This window comes from Gallinula chloropus (genome assembly GCF_964237585.1).
Source record: "Gallinula chloropus genome assembly, chromosome: 3".
Lineage (NCBI taxonomy): Eukaryota > Metazoa > Chordata > Aves > Gruiformes > Rallidae > Gallinula > Gallinula chloropus.
In genome coordinates, this window is record NC_140087.1 from 57670770 (window position 1) to 57686534 (window position 15765).

General features: G+C 37.8%; 1 protein-coding gene across 1 annotated transcript in view; it reads right to left on the reverse strand.

Annotated features, from left to right (window-relative positions):
• Nucleotides 1–15765, reverse strand: part of PLEKHH2 (pleckstrin homology, MyTH4 and FERM domain containing H2) — a 48046-nt gene that overhangs the window by 1269 nt on the left and 31012 nt on the right. Inside the window, exons 16-28 of the mRNA XM_084261214.1 lie at nucleotides 15287–15466; nucleotides 14683–14791; nucleotides 14468–14580; nucleotides 12354–12533; nucleotides 11496–11593; nucleotides 10855–11032; nucleotides 8900–9055; nucleotides 6106–6203; nucleotides 5603–5744; nucleotides 4753–4898; nucleotides 3088–3217; nucleotides 2139–2225; nucleotides 388–525 (exon numbers count right to left, since the gene is read on the reverse strand). Of these exons, the coding sequence (XP_084117340.1) occupies nucleotides 388–525; nucleotides 2139–2225; nucleotides 3088–3217; nucleotides 4753–4898; nucleotides 5603–5744; nucleotides 6106–6203; nucleotides 8900–9055; nucleotides 10855–11032; nucleotides 11496–11593; nucleotides 12354–12533; nucleotides 14468–14580; nucleotides 14683–14791; nucleotides 15287–15466 (1755 nt within the window). The remainder of the gene's footprint in view (nucleotides 1–387; nucleotides 526–2138; nucleotides 2226–3087; nucleotides 3218–4752; nucleotides 4899–5602; nucleotides 5745–6105; nucleotides 6204–8899; nucleotides 9056–10854; nucleotides 11033–11495; nucleotides 11594–12353; nucleotides 12534–14467; nucleotides 14581–14682; nucleotides 14792–15286; nucleotides 15467–15765) is intronic.

Here is a 15765-nt window from a genome sequence, read left to right on the forward strand (position 1 = left end):
AAGAAGTGACTGATCTTTCAGATTTTGTGTTCTACAGATCCACTGTAGAACCATCTTAAAATTGTTCCTGGTGCTATGAAACAGGCAGTCTAGTTTTTAGGTACTACCTATACCTTGTGTCCTTAATAGCCTTCTTTGCCCTTCTGTGAAAAATTCGGAATGTTATAGATAGGGACATGAAAAGAAAAGGAACCCATCACTGTTGTCACTGTTAGCTCTTATATGACTAATGGTTTCCCTCTCTAAAACCATCTGGAAAAAGTTGATAATCTGAGAATGCTAGGAATACAGAAGGTCTTTCATCTTTCACATCTGTTAAGGATTAGGTGCTAGAAAAAGGAGAAAAGGAGCAGATGGTGGGGAAACTATTTCAGGTAATATACCAACCTTTTGTTTTGTCATGGCAAAAAGGTGTTTTTCTGTTGATTTGTCCTTTGTCTGAGCATTGTTAACAACCAACATAAAATCATCTTGATAGCCTCCAAAAGTCATCAGACTCTTATATGTATATGTAACTGTTAATCGCTTAAAACAGAAAACCAAAAAACCAAACACAAATCTGTAAGCAGAACAATACGGGAACAACAGATGGTGACAAATATTTCTTTTAAAAATGCAACTGCCCATGTATTTTTTACAATGTTGTTAGTCTCCTATGAATCTTGAAATAAATTGTAAATTTTGGCATAGCTTCATTCAGACCTTCACTGGGAGGAATTTCCACTGCAGATGATAACTCTTGTAAGTTTGACCTCTGTTTCTACTCCAGTTTACTTGGATCAAAGATGATATGAACAGGTTTCAACTCAAGTGTGTAATTCAATTTACACAAGTCTTGACTAACTTTGAGAGAAGTTACACTTAGGAGTTCTATTTGAAATCAAAGCAGTGCCTACATAAATTAAATGGCAGAGTATGAGTCATTACAGGGGTTTAACTTGGGACTTCCTTTGAGCAGTGAGGTAGTTTACATCCACACAAATGAAATTAAGTTCTGTTCTCTTTTTTTCACACTTCTGGTGAAGCATAAATGCTTTTCAAGGCTCCTCTGCTTTCCATGCAGTTGTTCACCACCATACTGGCGGCCTTTGAATCTATGATTAGAACTTTATCATAACAGCTCTAATTTGCTGCAGATGTTCACATTTAAAAATAATCATCAGACAATACCTGTACAGTAACTGACTTAATGTCCTTCAGTTACTAAATGTCTTTTTGCCCCTATTTTGAAACAGTGTTTTCTCTGACTACCCCTTGCAACGTCATTGCTGATACCCTTGATCCTTCTTAGAGAAAATCAGAATATTCCCTGGAAATTAAACATTCTGTGAATGGCGAGCTTTCTGCAGTCTGATGCAAGCTCATTTTGCTTATTCTCTGAACAGAGCTGCTGTTTGCTCTCCTCATGTTCTTTGTTTTATTATTTCTTTAACTGCAAAGAAACATAATGAAAAGGCCCATATCAGTACCATTATAAAGCTGAGATTTTAATTTTCTGATATTCAATATTAACACTTGCTAATAGCACCATGCCATTCTGTTTCTTTGCTGGATATAAATTAAAGCAGGGATCTTCTCAGGCACTGCTTTTTTAAACTGATTACCATGAGTCGTTTTCTCTGAAAACTTTTGTTGCAAATCAAAGAAAAATTAGAGACTAAAATGACATAATTAAATAACACTGGGTTGTATTACCTACTATTAAACAAAAATAATACAATGAAATAACAATCTTTTAAAGTAACTCCTCTTTGCTGAGTGTATGTATTATGAATAATAATGGAAAATGAAGTCTCCAGGGAAAGAAAATTAATGTTATTGTAAGAACTGTAACTATGGATCTGCTGACATATGAATGATTAAAACATTAACATTTCATTAAAAGATATAAAACTGTATCTGATAAACACAAATAAATTCTGTGCAAAGAATTCATTAGTTATTTCTATTATTAGTACCACTATAATGATGATAACATTAAAGCACTTTGAAAGAAGAGGATTTTGCTCTAAGAAAAAGACTAGATAACTTAGCATGGAAGGCTAATGCCACCTTTTATGTAGTGTGGTGCTGAATCTCTCCATATACTCAGTATTGAAATCTACTTTGACCAAAATAAAGAGAGAAATTTCACTTACCATAGAGCTGTAATCTAGGATGCTTATGCCATCTTCATGTACTGCAAACCATATGAGGGACTTCTCAACCGAGGATGTTGCTAGAGGCTACAAAGAGAAATGTTCTTTAGTTACTACTTCAAGATGAGGCAGTATGTAAATAATGATTAGCTATCGGCTATTACAGAGCTCTCTCCATCCATAGATCTTGCTGAGATTTACACTGGGAGGGAACTGGTGGAAAGGAATTGAAGTAGCTGCCCAAAGCCATGTAGGGAGCCAGTGGCAGGATTATCAACTCAGCCTATTACTCTCGAAACCTCCCCTGCTGCTTAGTCCAATAAAATGTATGGTCTCATGAATAAAAAAAAAAAAAAAAACCAAAAAAACCAGTCAGGGGTTTTAAAGTTTGTTGACTAGAACGTATGTCTGGTCTGTGTATGCAAAGAACAGGGTGTTGATAAGCAATTATATATATATATATATATATATATTGGGATTACCAAATAAAACATAAGGGGTGGGGTGACAGTTTTGTTTAACAAAGCTGTTATTTGAACCAAGAGAATTAAGATACTAGTGTTATCTTAAACTGAGAGAGGCCAGCACAGAAGGGGAGTGCTTTAAATACCCTTAACAACATTTAGTGTTTTTGCAAGGTTCGGCTTCCATAACCAGTCAGTGCTGCGTCTTCAATTTTCTACCAGTTACCAGATAAAAAAGGTCTGAAACAAAAAGGCTATCTCAAACAAAGGTATTAGAGAATAAAAGCCGTCTTGGAAAGTTACTATTATGGTATACTTAGTATTATGACTATTACATTTCACCAGTATGGGGCTCAAACAAACGAGTAATTTGTCAGATTAAGTCAGCACATGTATAGCGCACTCATTTTCAACAAAGGAGTATTAGTGTTTGCAGATTTGTATTTTAAAAACCCAACCACTCTTAAGTCAATAAAGTTTCTTACTTTTGCTGCAAAGAGTTTAGCCCCAAAGAAGGTCCATTTTCTGGCTACAGTGAGATAAATGCGCACACAGTCTGCAGCACTGTGCCCCCGGAGAGCCATCCATCTCGTAGACAGTCGCTGACAAAGCTGTCTGTTGAAATGAAATATGTAATTTAGTTATTGAAAGGAATTTAAATGCTTACCCATAGTGAGTTTAATGAGCAAAAAATATCTCCATTTGTTAGAATGATAATTTAATACAACTATCACTTATACATTATTAAGTACATCCAAAACATCATTTAATATTTTTATGCACATGCAAATTATGAAGTATCTTCTAATTTTTGCAACATTATGATTAAATAGCGATGCTGCAGTCGCAGCATGAAGGGAAAATAGCTAGCACAGTTTTTAATGTGTACAGATAATCAATCTAACTTTATCAGTACTCAACAGCTATGCCAGTTGTCATTGCAAAAATCCATCAAGCTTAGCATGTATCTTTACCTGTGGCTAATAGCAGATGTGGAAGATACCGCTTAATGTTACTCTTTTTTAGTGTACCTGGATGCTGCTACCAAAAAGGGTACTTCTGATTGATGCTATGTTCACACTGGCTCTTTTCTCTTGTGGCCCCATGATGAGTTGGTTCAATAAAATGATCCTGTGGAAAACTAATCCTCAAAAAAAACCCCACCCAGAATACCTTTCTAGCACATTGACTTGCAGGAATGATTCACGCGGCAGCCACAAGATTATTAGGTGCAGCCCAAGAGAAGGGAGGGGGAACATGTAGTAAATGGAGATCTTTCACTTGCCATTTACTCTTACTGGAAGTTTATGAAGTTCAACTGCACCCTTAGCAAAAGAATACAAGAAATAGGGCAGGTATAGTGTCACTCTTTCTTTGCCATAGACTTCCAGCTCTGGCAACTGGTAGTTTTGGGACCACTTGAACAGTTCAACAGATGCTTAACTTGTCCTCCTTGAGTTAGTCTGCAAAACTTTATCTTTACTCTACTTTTGAATGTCTCTGTCATTTACTGAGAATGTGACAGCCTTACTTTGTGCAAACTATAATACCTTTACACTTTCTCAACCCTGCAGTGAAGAATAAGGAAAACATTTCTGTAATGTTTATTAGACTTTAAAATTGCTGTATCATTGACTTCAGCTAATTTTTTACACCGTTCTGCTCTTCTTTAAGTTCATATGTGTTGACTGAAATGGCTTGCAGATTATTCATTTTAAATTAGGTGATGCCTTGCTAGCAAGTACACCAAGTTAAGGTATTGCCAGTTTGACTGTCTGCCAGAGATTTCACATTTGAAGAGCAGTCAGATAGGATCCTTGTGTCCTTTACTTTCAGTACTTCCTTAGTCTGTGCACAGATTTAATATGGATTTCATGAATAAGAAAAACAAGAATTTCAGAATCTCTGGGTTTTGTAATACTATGTAGTAACTTGTACAGCTTTTGCTGGGATGTGTGCTTAATGATGGTCCTCTGTCTGGATGAGAAATATACAGAGGAAACATGTCCTTCAGCTTAGTCAGAGAGTGAGTTTTGAACACAGGTTTCAGTAAATACAGCATAACAGTAAGTTGTACCTAATGATGATTTAAAACCTCCTCATTTCACCCTCTGATTTTTAGAGAATATGAACTGTAAAATACATCTCACCTCAACTGTTCCTCTGAACAACCATGTCTGTATCTCCTGGGGTAGAATCTCTCCAAAACTTGTTTTAATGTTTGATTGGACTTGGACTGGGAAGTGACTTGCCCTGCTGGAGTTGAAAAAGGCCGTTCAAAATCTCCTATTTCCACCTATAAAGAAAAGACCATGAAGAAGAAAAATTTTGTTACTCCAGAGCAATTTTCTAGCTGGGTATTATGAGCTGTCTTTTCCTCTGTCTTACCAAATATAAAATGAAAAACATTTTGTCAATTAATAAGTATTTTTCAGTGATACAAAAGTCATGCAAGCAATTTTCTTATATTTAACAGGGGAAAAAGATAAATATCAAGTAAAAATTGTAGAAATATAATACTTATTACTTCTGCTCAAAGATTGCTACATCTCCACCTGACACAAACTACTTTATATTATTTGAGTAACACCATCAACCATCAAGTAACTTTCTCAATAACCTCCCCTTGAGCCTTTAGCTTCTTAACACAGATCTTATCAAGGCCATGTCTAGTAGAGCTGTTACTTGGCTGGATTGACTTGCAGAAATGATGTAAGGAGTAGGGAATGAAGAAATGGTATGTGATCAGAGAGGGCCTTACTGTGTAGGGGGTAAAGCGTGCTTTAGCCATACTGGTGCCAGCAGCAGCATATGCTGTAAAGCAATTTCACTGAAGTATAGAGTTGGCCTTACACAAAGATTCCATCCCAGTCTGTTTCCTGTGCTATCACATGTAAAAACTGGAGGTCACTTGACTGTCATGAAATTCTGGGCCAGTTTCTTTATTCAAGTTTTTCATCTGTAAAACTGGTGTGTGAGTCATTAATGCACACGGATTACCTGAGCTAAGAGAGCCGTCAATTCCATTGCTAGTTCTTTGTTTACAGGGAAAAGTCCATTGACTATTTGATCATTTGTCTGATACACTAGCAGCAGCTTCTCTCTGTCTGTCTCCCCATGGACTTGAACTGAAAAATAAAGCCTACAGAAAAGGCAGATAGTTAATGAATAAAGAAGATAGGGAAATGCATTAGCCCTGAGGATTAGCAGTATCTGCTCTGAATGTGACATGTTTACGTCAGTGTCAAAACACATTAGCAGGATGCTTGTACTTGAACCAGTGGGCAAATATTTAATTTCAGTCTTCTGAGGTCAGTGTTACTTTTTTTTCTTCTTTTCAGCCCTGTTCACCTTTTAAGAACTAGAAAAATTTAACTATACCCATTTACTTTACTATTTTTGCTGCACACTTCGAGTCAGCCAATGATTTTCAGGTAAAGAAACAGCAGAAATTGAAAACAAATCTTGGGACAATGCAGAGCTGTTACACTTGGTATACAAACCTATTTTTGTAAGTAAGGCGGACAGTCCTTGTGCCTTCACATTTCCCAGGGTGTTGTTCTTTGGAGGCTTGCTCCCATTTTGATATAATGTCACAGATCTAGAAGGAAAGCAAAAAACTGTCTTGGCCTCGTTTTCCTCTTTGAAAACACCTCCGAATGGAAATTGTCTACTTCTTTTAATATCTTTTACCTACTGTGTATCAGAAACATGTATAACTTTGAAAGATAACTTTACTTGCATTTCTTAGTTGGAAAATTTAATAATTAAAGTTTTTGCTGTTTGTTTATCCTGTAACACACACACTCCCTTTGGAAATAAGCCATTAACATGCTTTTATGGAAAGGCCAGGTACTTGATTTAGCAGCATCCAATGCATGTGTAATTATGTAGAGTGAGTTGTTATATAATTAATCAAATGCCTTTGATCTCTGCCTTCTTCTAGTAACTGCTATAAATATTGTATTAAGTTTATAACAAACCGCAGTGTAAGAACAAGCACGGTAGATGGGCAGATAGGGAGGAGGTGGAACAGAGGTCCTGGGAGCCCTCTTGGGCTTTGTGTTGCTGTTCCTTCATAGAATAGAATCACAGAATGATTTTGGTTGGAAAAGACCTTCAAGACCATCAAGTCCAACCATCTATCCAGTCCTACTAGGTCCAACACTAGACCATATCACCAAGTACAACATCTATTCTTCTTTTAAATACCTCCAGGGACGGTTACTCAACCACCTCCCTGGGAAGCCTATTCCAATATCTGGCAGCCCTTTCAGTAAAGCAATTGTTCCTAATATCCAACATAAACTTCCCCTCACACAACTTCGGGCCGTTCATAAAGAGCGTTCCTGAAATCAGTAATCTGGCCAGCTTCTGAAGTTGTATTTATTGATAAAATAAGTACATTTTAATACGTTTTGCTTTCCATATGGTAATTATTCTAGTAGGGGAAGAGAGCTGACCATGATGACATCGATTTTGTTTGTCACTATGGCCTGGTTGTACCACATCTTGTAACTCCAAGTGCAGCTGTGAACACTGGCTGAAAGAACAACTTGATGGAAGCACAAACAATTCATTATTCATTAGTCGCTAAAAAGCTTGAGAGAGATCTAGTATCTAAGATTCTGTTTCATTCTGCCTATCTTCACTGCAAAGAATTTAATTCTAAAATTGAGGAAACTAAAATTCAGAATTCAGAATAATGATATCCAAACATCTGAAATTTCCTGAATGGAACTCTAAAGTCACTCTAAAGAAAGATGCTGTATTTAGGTAAGGATCTACGTGGACTTGTGCACAGCATTTGACACTGTTCTGCACAACATCATCATCTCTTAATTTGGGAGAGATGTGGTTTTGACAGAAGAATCAGTGAATAAGGAACTGGCTGGATGGTTGCACTGCAAGAGTTGTGGTCAACAGCTTGATGTCCAAGTGGAGACTGCATGATGAGTGTTGCTCCACAGGGGTCAACACTGGGACTGATGCTGTTTAACATCTTTGTTTAGCAACACAGACACTGAATTTTCCTGATGACACCAAGCTGTGTGGCGCAGTCAACAAGCTGGAGACAAGAGATGCCTTCCAAAGGGACCCTGACAGGCTGGAGACATGAGCCTGTGACCTCATGAAGTTTAACAAGGCCAAATGCAAGGTTCTGTATGTGGTCCATGCAATCCCAAGCACAACTACAGGCTGGGCAAAGAATGGATTGAGAGCAGCCCTGAGGAGGACTTGGGGGTGTTGGCTGTTGAAAACCTCAACATGACCCAGCAATCTGCCTTTGCAGCCCAGAAAGCCAACTGTATCCTGGGCTGCAACAAAAGAAGCATGGCTAGCAGGTCAGAGAAGTGATTCTTCCCCTCTACTCTGCTCTTGTGAGACCCAACCTAGAGTACTCTGGGGTTCCCGGCACAAGAAAGACATGGACTTGAGTGAATTTAGAGGAGAGACACAAAGATGATCAGAGGGCTGAAGCACCTCTCCTGTGAAGACATGCTGAGAGAGTTGGGCTTGTTCAGCAGTCAGAAAAAAAGACTCCAGGGAGACTTTGTAGCACTCTTCCAGTAGCTAAGGGGCCCACAAGAAACTGGAGGGCCTGTTTGCAAGGGTATGGAGTGACAGGACAAGGGATAATGGCCCTAAGCCGAAGAAGGGGAAATTTACATTAGACATTAGGAAGAAATTCTTCCCTGTGAGGGTGGTGAGTCCCTGGCACAGGCTGCCCAGAGAAGCTGTGGCTGCCCCTGCCCTGGCAGTGTCCAAGGCCAGGCTGGATGGGGCTTTGGGCAACCTAGTGTTTTAGAGGGTGTCCCTGTCCATGGCATGGGGCTTGTAACTAGAAGATCTTTAAGCTCCCTTTCCACCCAAACCATTTCATGATTCTGTGATTCCATGATTCCTTTCTTTTTCTTCCCCAGTATGAATGACTTTTTGGACCTCAAATGGTCATCTTTTGGAGCTATACAAGACATGTTAATTGAAATCTCTATAAACATGTTGGACTCCAGTTGCTTTTTAAAGAACTGTGATTGGTAACAGCTTACTGTTTCTTTTTTAACCAGCTGCTACTTCTATGAATAATATCAGTCTCTGAGACAAAGCTTTTAAATATGGTTAACTGAATTAATCCCAGCATTTAAAAAAAATCTTTCTTTTTACATTATGAGGAAAAATAAGTAAAGGCAGTTTTCAGCCTGAAAATTGTTTTCCTTACACTGTTTAAAGAGAACTCTGTAAAGTGAAGATAATTTGTTGTTTTATATGCAGAGCTTATTAAAGGTTTTTGTTTACCTTGATGTTCCCTTGAAGACAGTGCTCTATATCCTTGCCAGAGGGATCATCAGAAAACAGCGCAAATCCTGACTGAGCCGGTTTCCTCATTCCTGTGTCTTGGTTCAGGGTGTTCAGAAATTCCTCCACTGTGGTAGAGGCATCAAACCCAACAACCTAAAAACAGCAGCCAAAATGTATTCTGCTATCAAACTCATTTAAAAAAAATCAACTTCCCCCAGCCCCAGAAATCTAACACACTGAAGGATAATGCCTCTAGAATAACAATGGAAATATAAGAACCATTCTGTCCCCTGTGAATAACTTATTGTCATTGGAAATAAAATTCCATAACGGGTTTGGAAAAGATGCAGGATCTCCACATGGGAAGTCAATTTAGTGGAGGTTTTTCACCATCCAAAAAACTGACGAACTTCCTATCACATTATGCCCTGCTGCAGGTTGTTTATGAAATCAAAGTCACTATCAGAAAGGTTCCAAATGTAGGGTTTTTTTGTTTTCCTTTGTTTATACTAGTTTCTTTGCACTTGCTACACTTGAATTCATTCCAGAATCGATATAACAGAAAGTAGTCTAGTATCTGGGCTTTTGGTGACAAATACCACTTGAAAAATGAAGAAAACTATAACTTCCTACATGTTTCAATATGGTGGTACAATAAATTATATCAAATAATCATTTTTTTTCACATACAACTTCAGAGGGGCATTTACTGGCAGTTCTGAAATATTTTACAGTACTTTACAAATGTTGCTGTGTCAGTACTACATAGACCAGTAATAGAGAGAACCTTCTGGTTCCCCAAATCTGAGTTTTTGTCTGTTGTTACTAGTAGTAAATCATTGTAGCCAGAGATGGTAAGTGTTTTTTATATAGATACTAGTTGCTGGTGTTCTCTTACATCTACTTTGAGAATGTTGTCCTGTATTTGGTATGTTGAAGAAGGCCCCTAACATCTTTTTTTGTAAAGAAATATCCTGAAAAAGTATCTTGGAATTTTATTTTGAGCTTCTCAGTGGTTGGAATTAAAAAAATAGACCTGTTGAATCCAGCTTTAGAGATAAATACAGGAATTTTCAATACAACTATATTTGGTTATTTGCTGATCCCACTGAAGTAATTGATTTCTTTAATTACAGATTTCATAACCCTTAAGTGAACACAGCAGTTATTCCTTTTCTTTTTCAAACTTCAATTTTGAAACCTTTTAGGGTGATTTAAATGCATGTTGTTCTTTCTGTTTTACTCTGCAAGCAGTAAGCAATAAAAAAATTCAGAGGAAAAAACCGAAGTTCTTCTGTGACCTGAAATGGAAAGTTTATTTGACACAGTTTTGATTTCCTACAAAAACTGGCTTTCTGGCTAGGAATACTATGTACTTCAAAAAAAATCCCTCTTTCAACCAGCTCTCTGGTTTAGAAACACAAAACAGAATGTGAAGCAGTCTGCATGGAAGCCCAAGGAGAGTTTCCTACAGGCTTTCGCTGATGAAGTCCCAAAAGAGTTAAGAATGAAGCTGTATTTGTTCTGTAACAAATGTTTATCCTTCAGGACTGATAATGGGAGTTAAAGATGTGCTTTTAGGCCTTCACTGAGATACTTAAGTTTCAAGATGTCTGATGAAAGGAGTGGAATTTAATACCTTTCCCTGTTTTTCAGCCTAATTCATTTGTCTGGAGGTCAGGTTAAATAAGAAACAGAACTTTAGTATTTCTCACTCTTAAGAGGCTTTAATTATTTTTTTAATTTCTTTTAAAGATTTTTTTCCCCTTTACTCTTCGTTGATCAAATCTGATCCAATTACTTTGTGCCTGCCGTTGCTAGCACTGGCACACAGTGAAACGTGAACCATGTTTACCTGACCGCTTCCAGTGCTGTTTCTGACGTACTACTTAATGCGTATGCTAATACCCGTGGGTTGGAGAGCTCAGATTTCGTGGTCTACCTGACATTACCTGATATATGCCATTCATGAAATGAACTGGAATGCTGAAGGGCAGCGAATGGTGGTAGGGGTTTCTAAGAAGAGTGGAAAGGATTTCCATTCGGGAAGGTCTGGCTTCTCGGTCACCGTTCTGCTGGGTGCGCTCTACACATCGCTGGCAATATATTGCATATTTGCCAAACTCAGTCCTGTGACAAGAGAGAGAAAAAAGGCAATACTTGGGGACTGATTGAAAGGATGGTAAACTGTGAGTAAACCTCTGGGTGTGCCAAATGGGAGCAGCACTCAGACTTCAGCGCAAGATTTCCAACTCATTTTTCCATGTGGAATTAGAAAGGGAATTAGTCCACTGAGACCAACAGAATTGTGCCAAAGATGAACATGGCTCAGAGTGTTTTGCGAAACTGCCACATTGTGGGTTTCATGGTTTTGCAACATAAAGAGGTCCACTGCAGAATATTTTCAAAACAAAGGATAACTTTCCCAAGTGATGCACAGAAGTGACACATGCTACATTTTAACAGCACCAAAGCACAATTCTATTCACATTTATTTTAAAGTATATGTCAAAAGATCTGAAATATGAAAGACTGAAAAGAAGGTATTTCAGAAAGATTAGTGAACTAGCTGGGCAATAACATTCAGGCATACCTGGCATCTGCATTCTTCTTCAAATGAAGTTTAAGAAGCCAAAGGAATGGGTGCTGGGGCAGAAAGAGACCGATGCAGAGAGCCAAGAGCTGCAAGCCCTGGACAAAAGGAAGATATTCACTGTTTTTAGTATCTTACAGAGTAAAACTTCCTGCAGTGGCTGCTGGCCAGCAGTGCAGCTTACTGTGCCAGGTTGAGTAACAGACAGCTGTAAACAGGAATAAAAACACCCAAAGCACAGAGAAAAAGCTGAGCAAATAAGCATTGGAAGGCCAAAAGTGTCTCTTTCTATTTACTTGTGTACAGCATGTTTCTTTTGAGGCTGGAAATGGGAAAACACATCAGTCTGTATAAAGCATTTAATACACAGGAAAAATATATGAAGGCTGCAAGGCCAAGCACTAATTGACCTCTCATATATTATGAAGCAACCTAGAAGACATTTTCTTCCCACAAAGTAGACAGTAACTACTGAAAAAAAATTATTCACTATTTTTCTCTGTATGTATCTATAAGCTTCACATGGTACTGGCTGATGGTTGGACTCGATGATCTGAAGGGTCCCTTCCAAGAGAATTCTATGGTTCTATGATTGTTTCTATGACTGCTCTCACGTAGTTGGGATCCACACATCATGTCTTAACACTTTACTTGAAGATAGCCCATTGCATGTCCAGCCTTTAAAAACAGCACAGGCACTCTATCCTCCTCTGAAGGAGGATAGCATCAGCTCTGTTTCACGAAGGTGGTAGGTTTTTATCTTATCTTAAGTAAGCAGATGCTACAGATGTGTGCCTTTACCCCTTTGAACAGTCAGTGCTGTTGAAATAGATACCATTAAAATAAGTACTGGATTACCTGTATTGGTCCTGCCTGATTGTGTGGATGTCGACGTCTAGTCTGTTTAATAAGCTGGCAACAGATCTCATTTTGAAGTTCAGGATGTGTGAGGCAGATCTGCAAAGCACTTTGGGCCAAAGACACATGGTAATCAATGGCAGGAGAGTCAACTGCAGCATTTATAAACAACTGGCAGGTCTAGATATAAAATAATAAGCAAGTGAGTGTACATACAAAAAGTTCCAACAATTTTTTTAGATGCTTTATATAACAAAAGGGTGCTATAATTGAAGACACAATTAGTCAGTTTGCCAGCAGACTAAAGGTGAAAAGGTGCAAGAATGAATGAAAATCTGTACAGAGAGACTTAAGATAAAAGCACCTCTTAAAACCCCATGCTTTTCACTTCATGTCTAAGAGTGAGCCCTTGCAGGAGGTGCAACAGTTGTAGTAGGAAAGTTTAAGCACAAGCTTAGTTAGCACATAGCTTACTCCTTTACAGGACTTTAAAATTCAATGGCAGCCAGCGTAAAACGCTTGTGCAAGCAGTGAATGCAACATGGCAGGATATACACAGACAGGAAAACTGTAACTCAGAGCCATTTGTTTTACACCTTGGCTTTCACTGTTATTTTTACTGTGGGTAAGCGTAACATTTCCTATCCCTGGTACTGTCTTTGGAAAACCAGGTGTTAAGCATTTGTTGTGCTGTATTAAAAGGTGGCTTATGTATCACTCATTGCATTTATTCAGCGTGATAGTTGATGAATTTTCAAGGTATATAAGAAGAAAATACAAGAAATTGATGAAAGTCCAATCTATATCATCTGTCTGAAAATATGTGGATGCAAAGGACTAATTTTTATCAGCAGGGGAGTAACCGAAACACGACTTGATCTAAATCAGTTCCCTACCTGACTTTTAAACTGATTTCTACAAAGGTTCACTAAAGGTCATAGAAGTCATCTCTTATTTATTTATTTTAAGCAAGTGTCTATGATTTATATTAGGTCTCAAATATATTTCAGAAAGTGATTTCCAAATAGATATAAATCTATTTTTATCAGAGAAGTGCAGTCTCTGTTAAATTTTCATGCTGCTGGAGTGCAGAAAATAAGATGGATGTACTTTTTAAAAGTGCTTCAGACATTTTCACAGAAACAAGCTAGAAAGCTTGCCTACAAGGGGCTGTGACTCAACATATGGTGCTTGTCTCAAATTCCTTTCTAGATTCAATCCGTTATATAAAAACTCTCAAGAGAGCCGATGCTTCAGGGAATTTGGTCTTTAGACTTTTGGAAGTTCTTGGAGAAGGTTCATTTATCTAAACATCATGCCTTCCAACTTGTAATTTATTAAATATTGCACAGAAAAAAGGAACAGCAAGATTTTATTGTGTCTCTTAAATAGACTTCATAGCCTCGCTATTAGTTAATGTTTGGGAGTAGTTTTACCTGAGTTAGGGCAGAAAAAAGGAGAAAGAAGGTTGATAGCCCTGCAGTATATTCCTTCTCATAGGTGTCAAACAGATATCTGACCTTTCACTGGGAAAGATATACCCTCTTACGGGCATACTAAAATTCTCAAGAGACTAGCTGTGGCATAGCAATTACAAATCATTACGTGGTCCCTTAATCAAAAAGCCTAGCTTTGCTTTTCTTCAGATTTTTAAAATATCTTCTAGCTGATTGAAATAGATTTACAACAAAACTTTTGCCTACCATATTTTCTTCCTGAACTGTAATTGGAAAAATAGTAAATCAGATTAAAAGCTCTGAATACAGGTATCCATCCATGTTGTTAGGTTCTCTGGGGCTTATGATTTTCATGATAAAATGATTACCATCCTAACCTGCACTGTATTAATAACCTCAGCAGAAAGGCCGAAAGTTGCAGCCTAAACTGCTTTCTCACAGCTAAAAGTGATCTCTACATTGGAAGTGATACTCTTTAGTGAGATAGTATGGGGACATTCTCCTACTGTCCACTAGTACCTACACCAAAGATAAAACTAAACTACTCCTTTTTCTTATCTGTTTAACATCTCTAGCAAGCCAGTTAGTAGCCATTCCTTAGCTAAGAGTTAAAATACTAAGTCAGTTAATAAATAAAAGCATCCGCTATGGTTTTACCTTAAATAATTTAATCGCTTCAGTTTGCAAGGCTTCTGATGGCAGTGTTGTAAGAGGGGAAGTAATTCCTTCTTTGCTGTGGCAAAGGGTAGGATGTCTCCAAATCTGAGAAGCTAAACAGATAAAATTCGTGGGTTTTGCAATTAATTCAGTACAGGACTACGTGCAGTAAGTAAGTATAAGAAGATTAGTATGTTGAACAGAAATAAACTTACTGGTATCACCTTCCATATTTAGCAGTTTGCAAATAAGTTGTTCAAACTCTGATCCAACATTTACACTGGTACTTCCAGCTGCAACTGTCAGGTGATAAAGCCACATGTCCTGAAGTAAAAAAACACACAACAGCTCACTCATTCTGTGTTGGAAGGAGCCGCTTCACCGACATCTTGCTTTCAACTTGAAAGAAACACTGCCATATGCTCCTGTTGAAGCCCAAAGAGGTCGGTCTTTCTTTTAATACACTTGTATTCATGGTTACGTTACAAGTATGAAGTACGGAGGATTGGACAGTGCTCTCTTCAAAAGTCTTTTTACCCAAAGAAATCATGGCTATGTCTTCCCTCTTCAGAAAGCTAACTTAAGTGTCTTTTTGTCACTGCTACATCCTGCTAACCTGGGGATAAAGCTGGAACGCAAAGCAAGATCTACAAGATTAGTTGAGAACAATGAAGCAATAATAATATCAACATTTTAACTACACATCTCATTTTTCCTTCACTTCAATTGGGCATTTCAGTCTTCTCTGTTGTTTGTCTCGTAGAGGCACCATACTCACAGATGTGTTACTGAAAGTCAATAGAAAAGCCCTTGTATTACCTTCTCATGTTTGGATCCTATAAGAAGATAAGTGGGTCCTTGATCTTTAGGGTGGATAACAACGGTGTAATGTGTTGATAATAAACTGCGACCGCTGGCCTCATAATCTTCATCGGAATCGCATGATCTATCAACTTCTTCAACCTTCGCCTCAAAAAGCTTGATTTGACCAAGTGGAAACTAAAAGTAAAGATCAGAAGTGGTGAGAGAGCAAATACTTGCTTCAGTGCACACTAATTTTATATTTCTTATTCTACAAATAGAAATAAAACCATAAATACCCACTTCTATGTATTGATTTTCAGTCCTGCCAAAGAATGCAGGATAAGCTAGCTGTTGCAGACAGGAGAAAGAGAACAATATGTGCCCAAGTCTGAAAGTAAGATTTAAAAAAAATTCTTTTCCAGGTCTGCTTCTGTATCTAGTGTGTGCAATGAATGCCTGTTAGTGTGAAAGTAATTCCTCAGAGTTTCCTGACA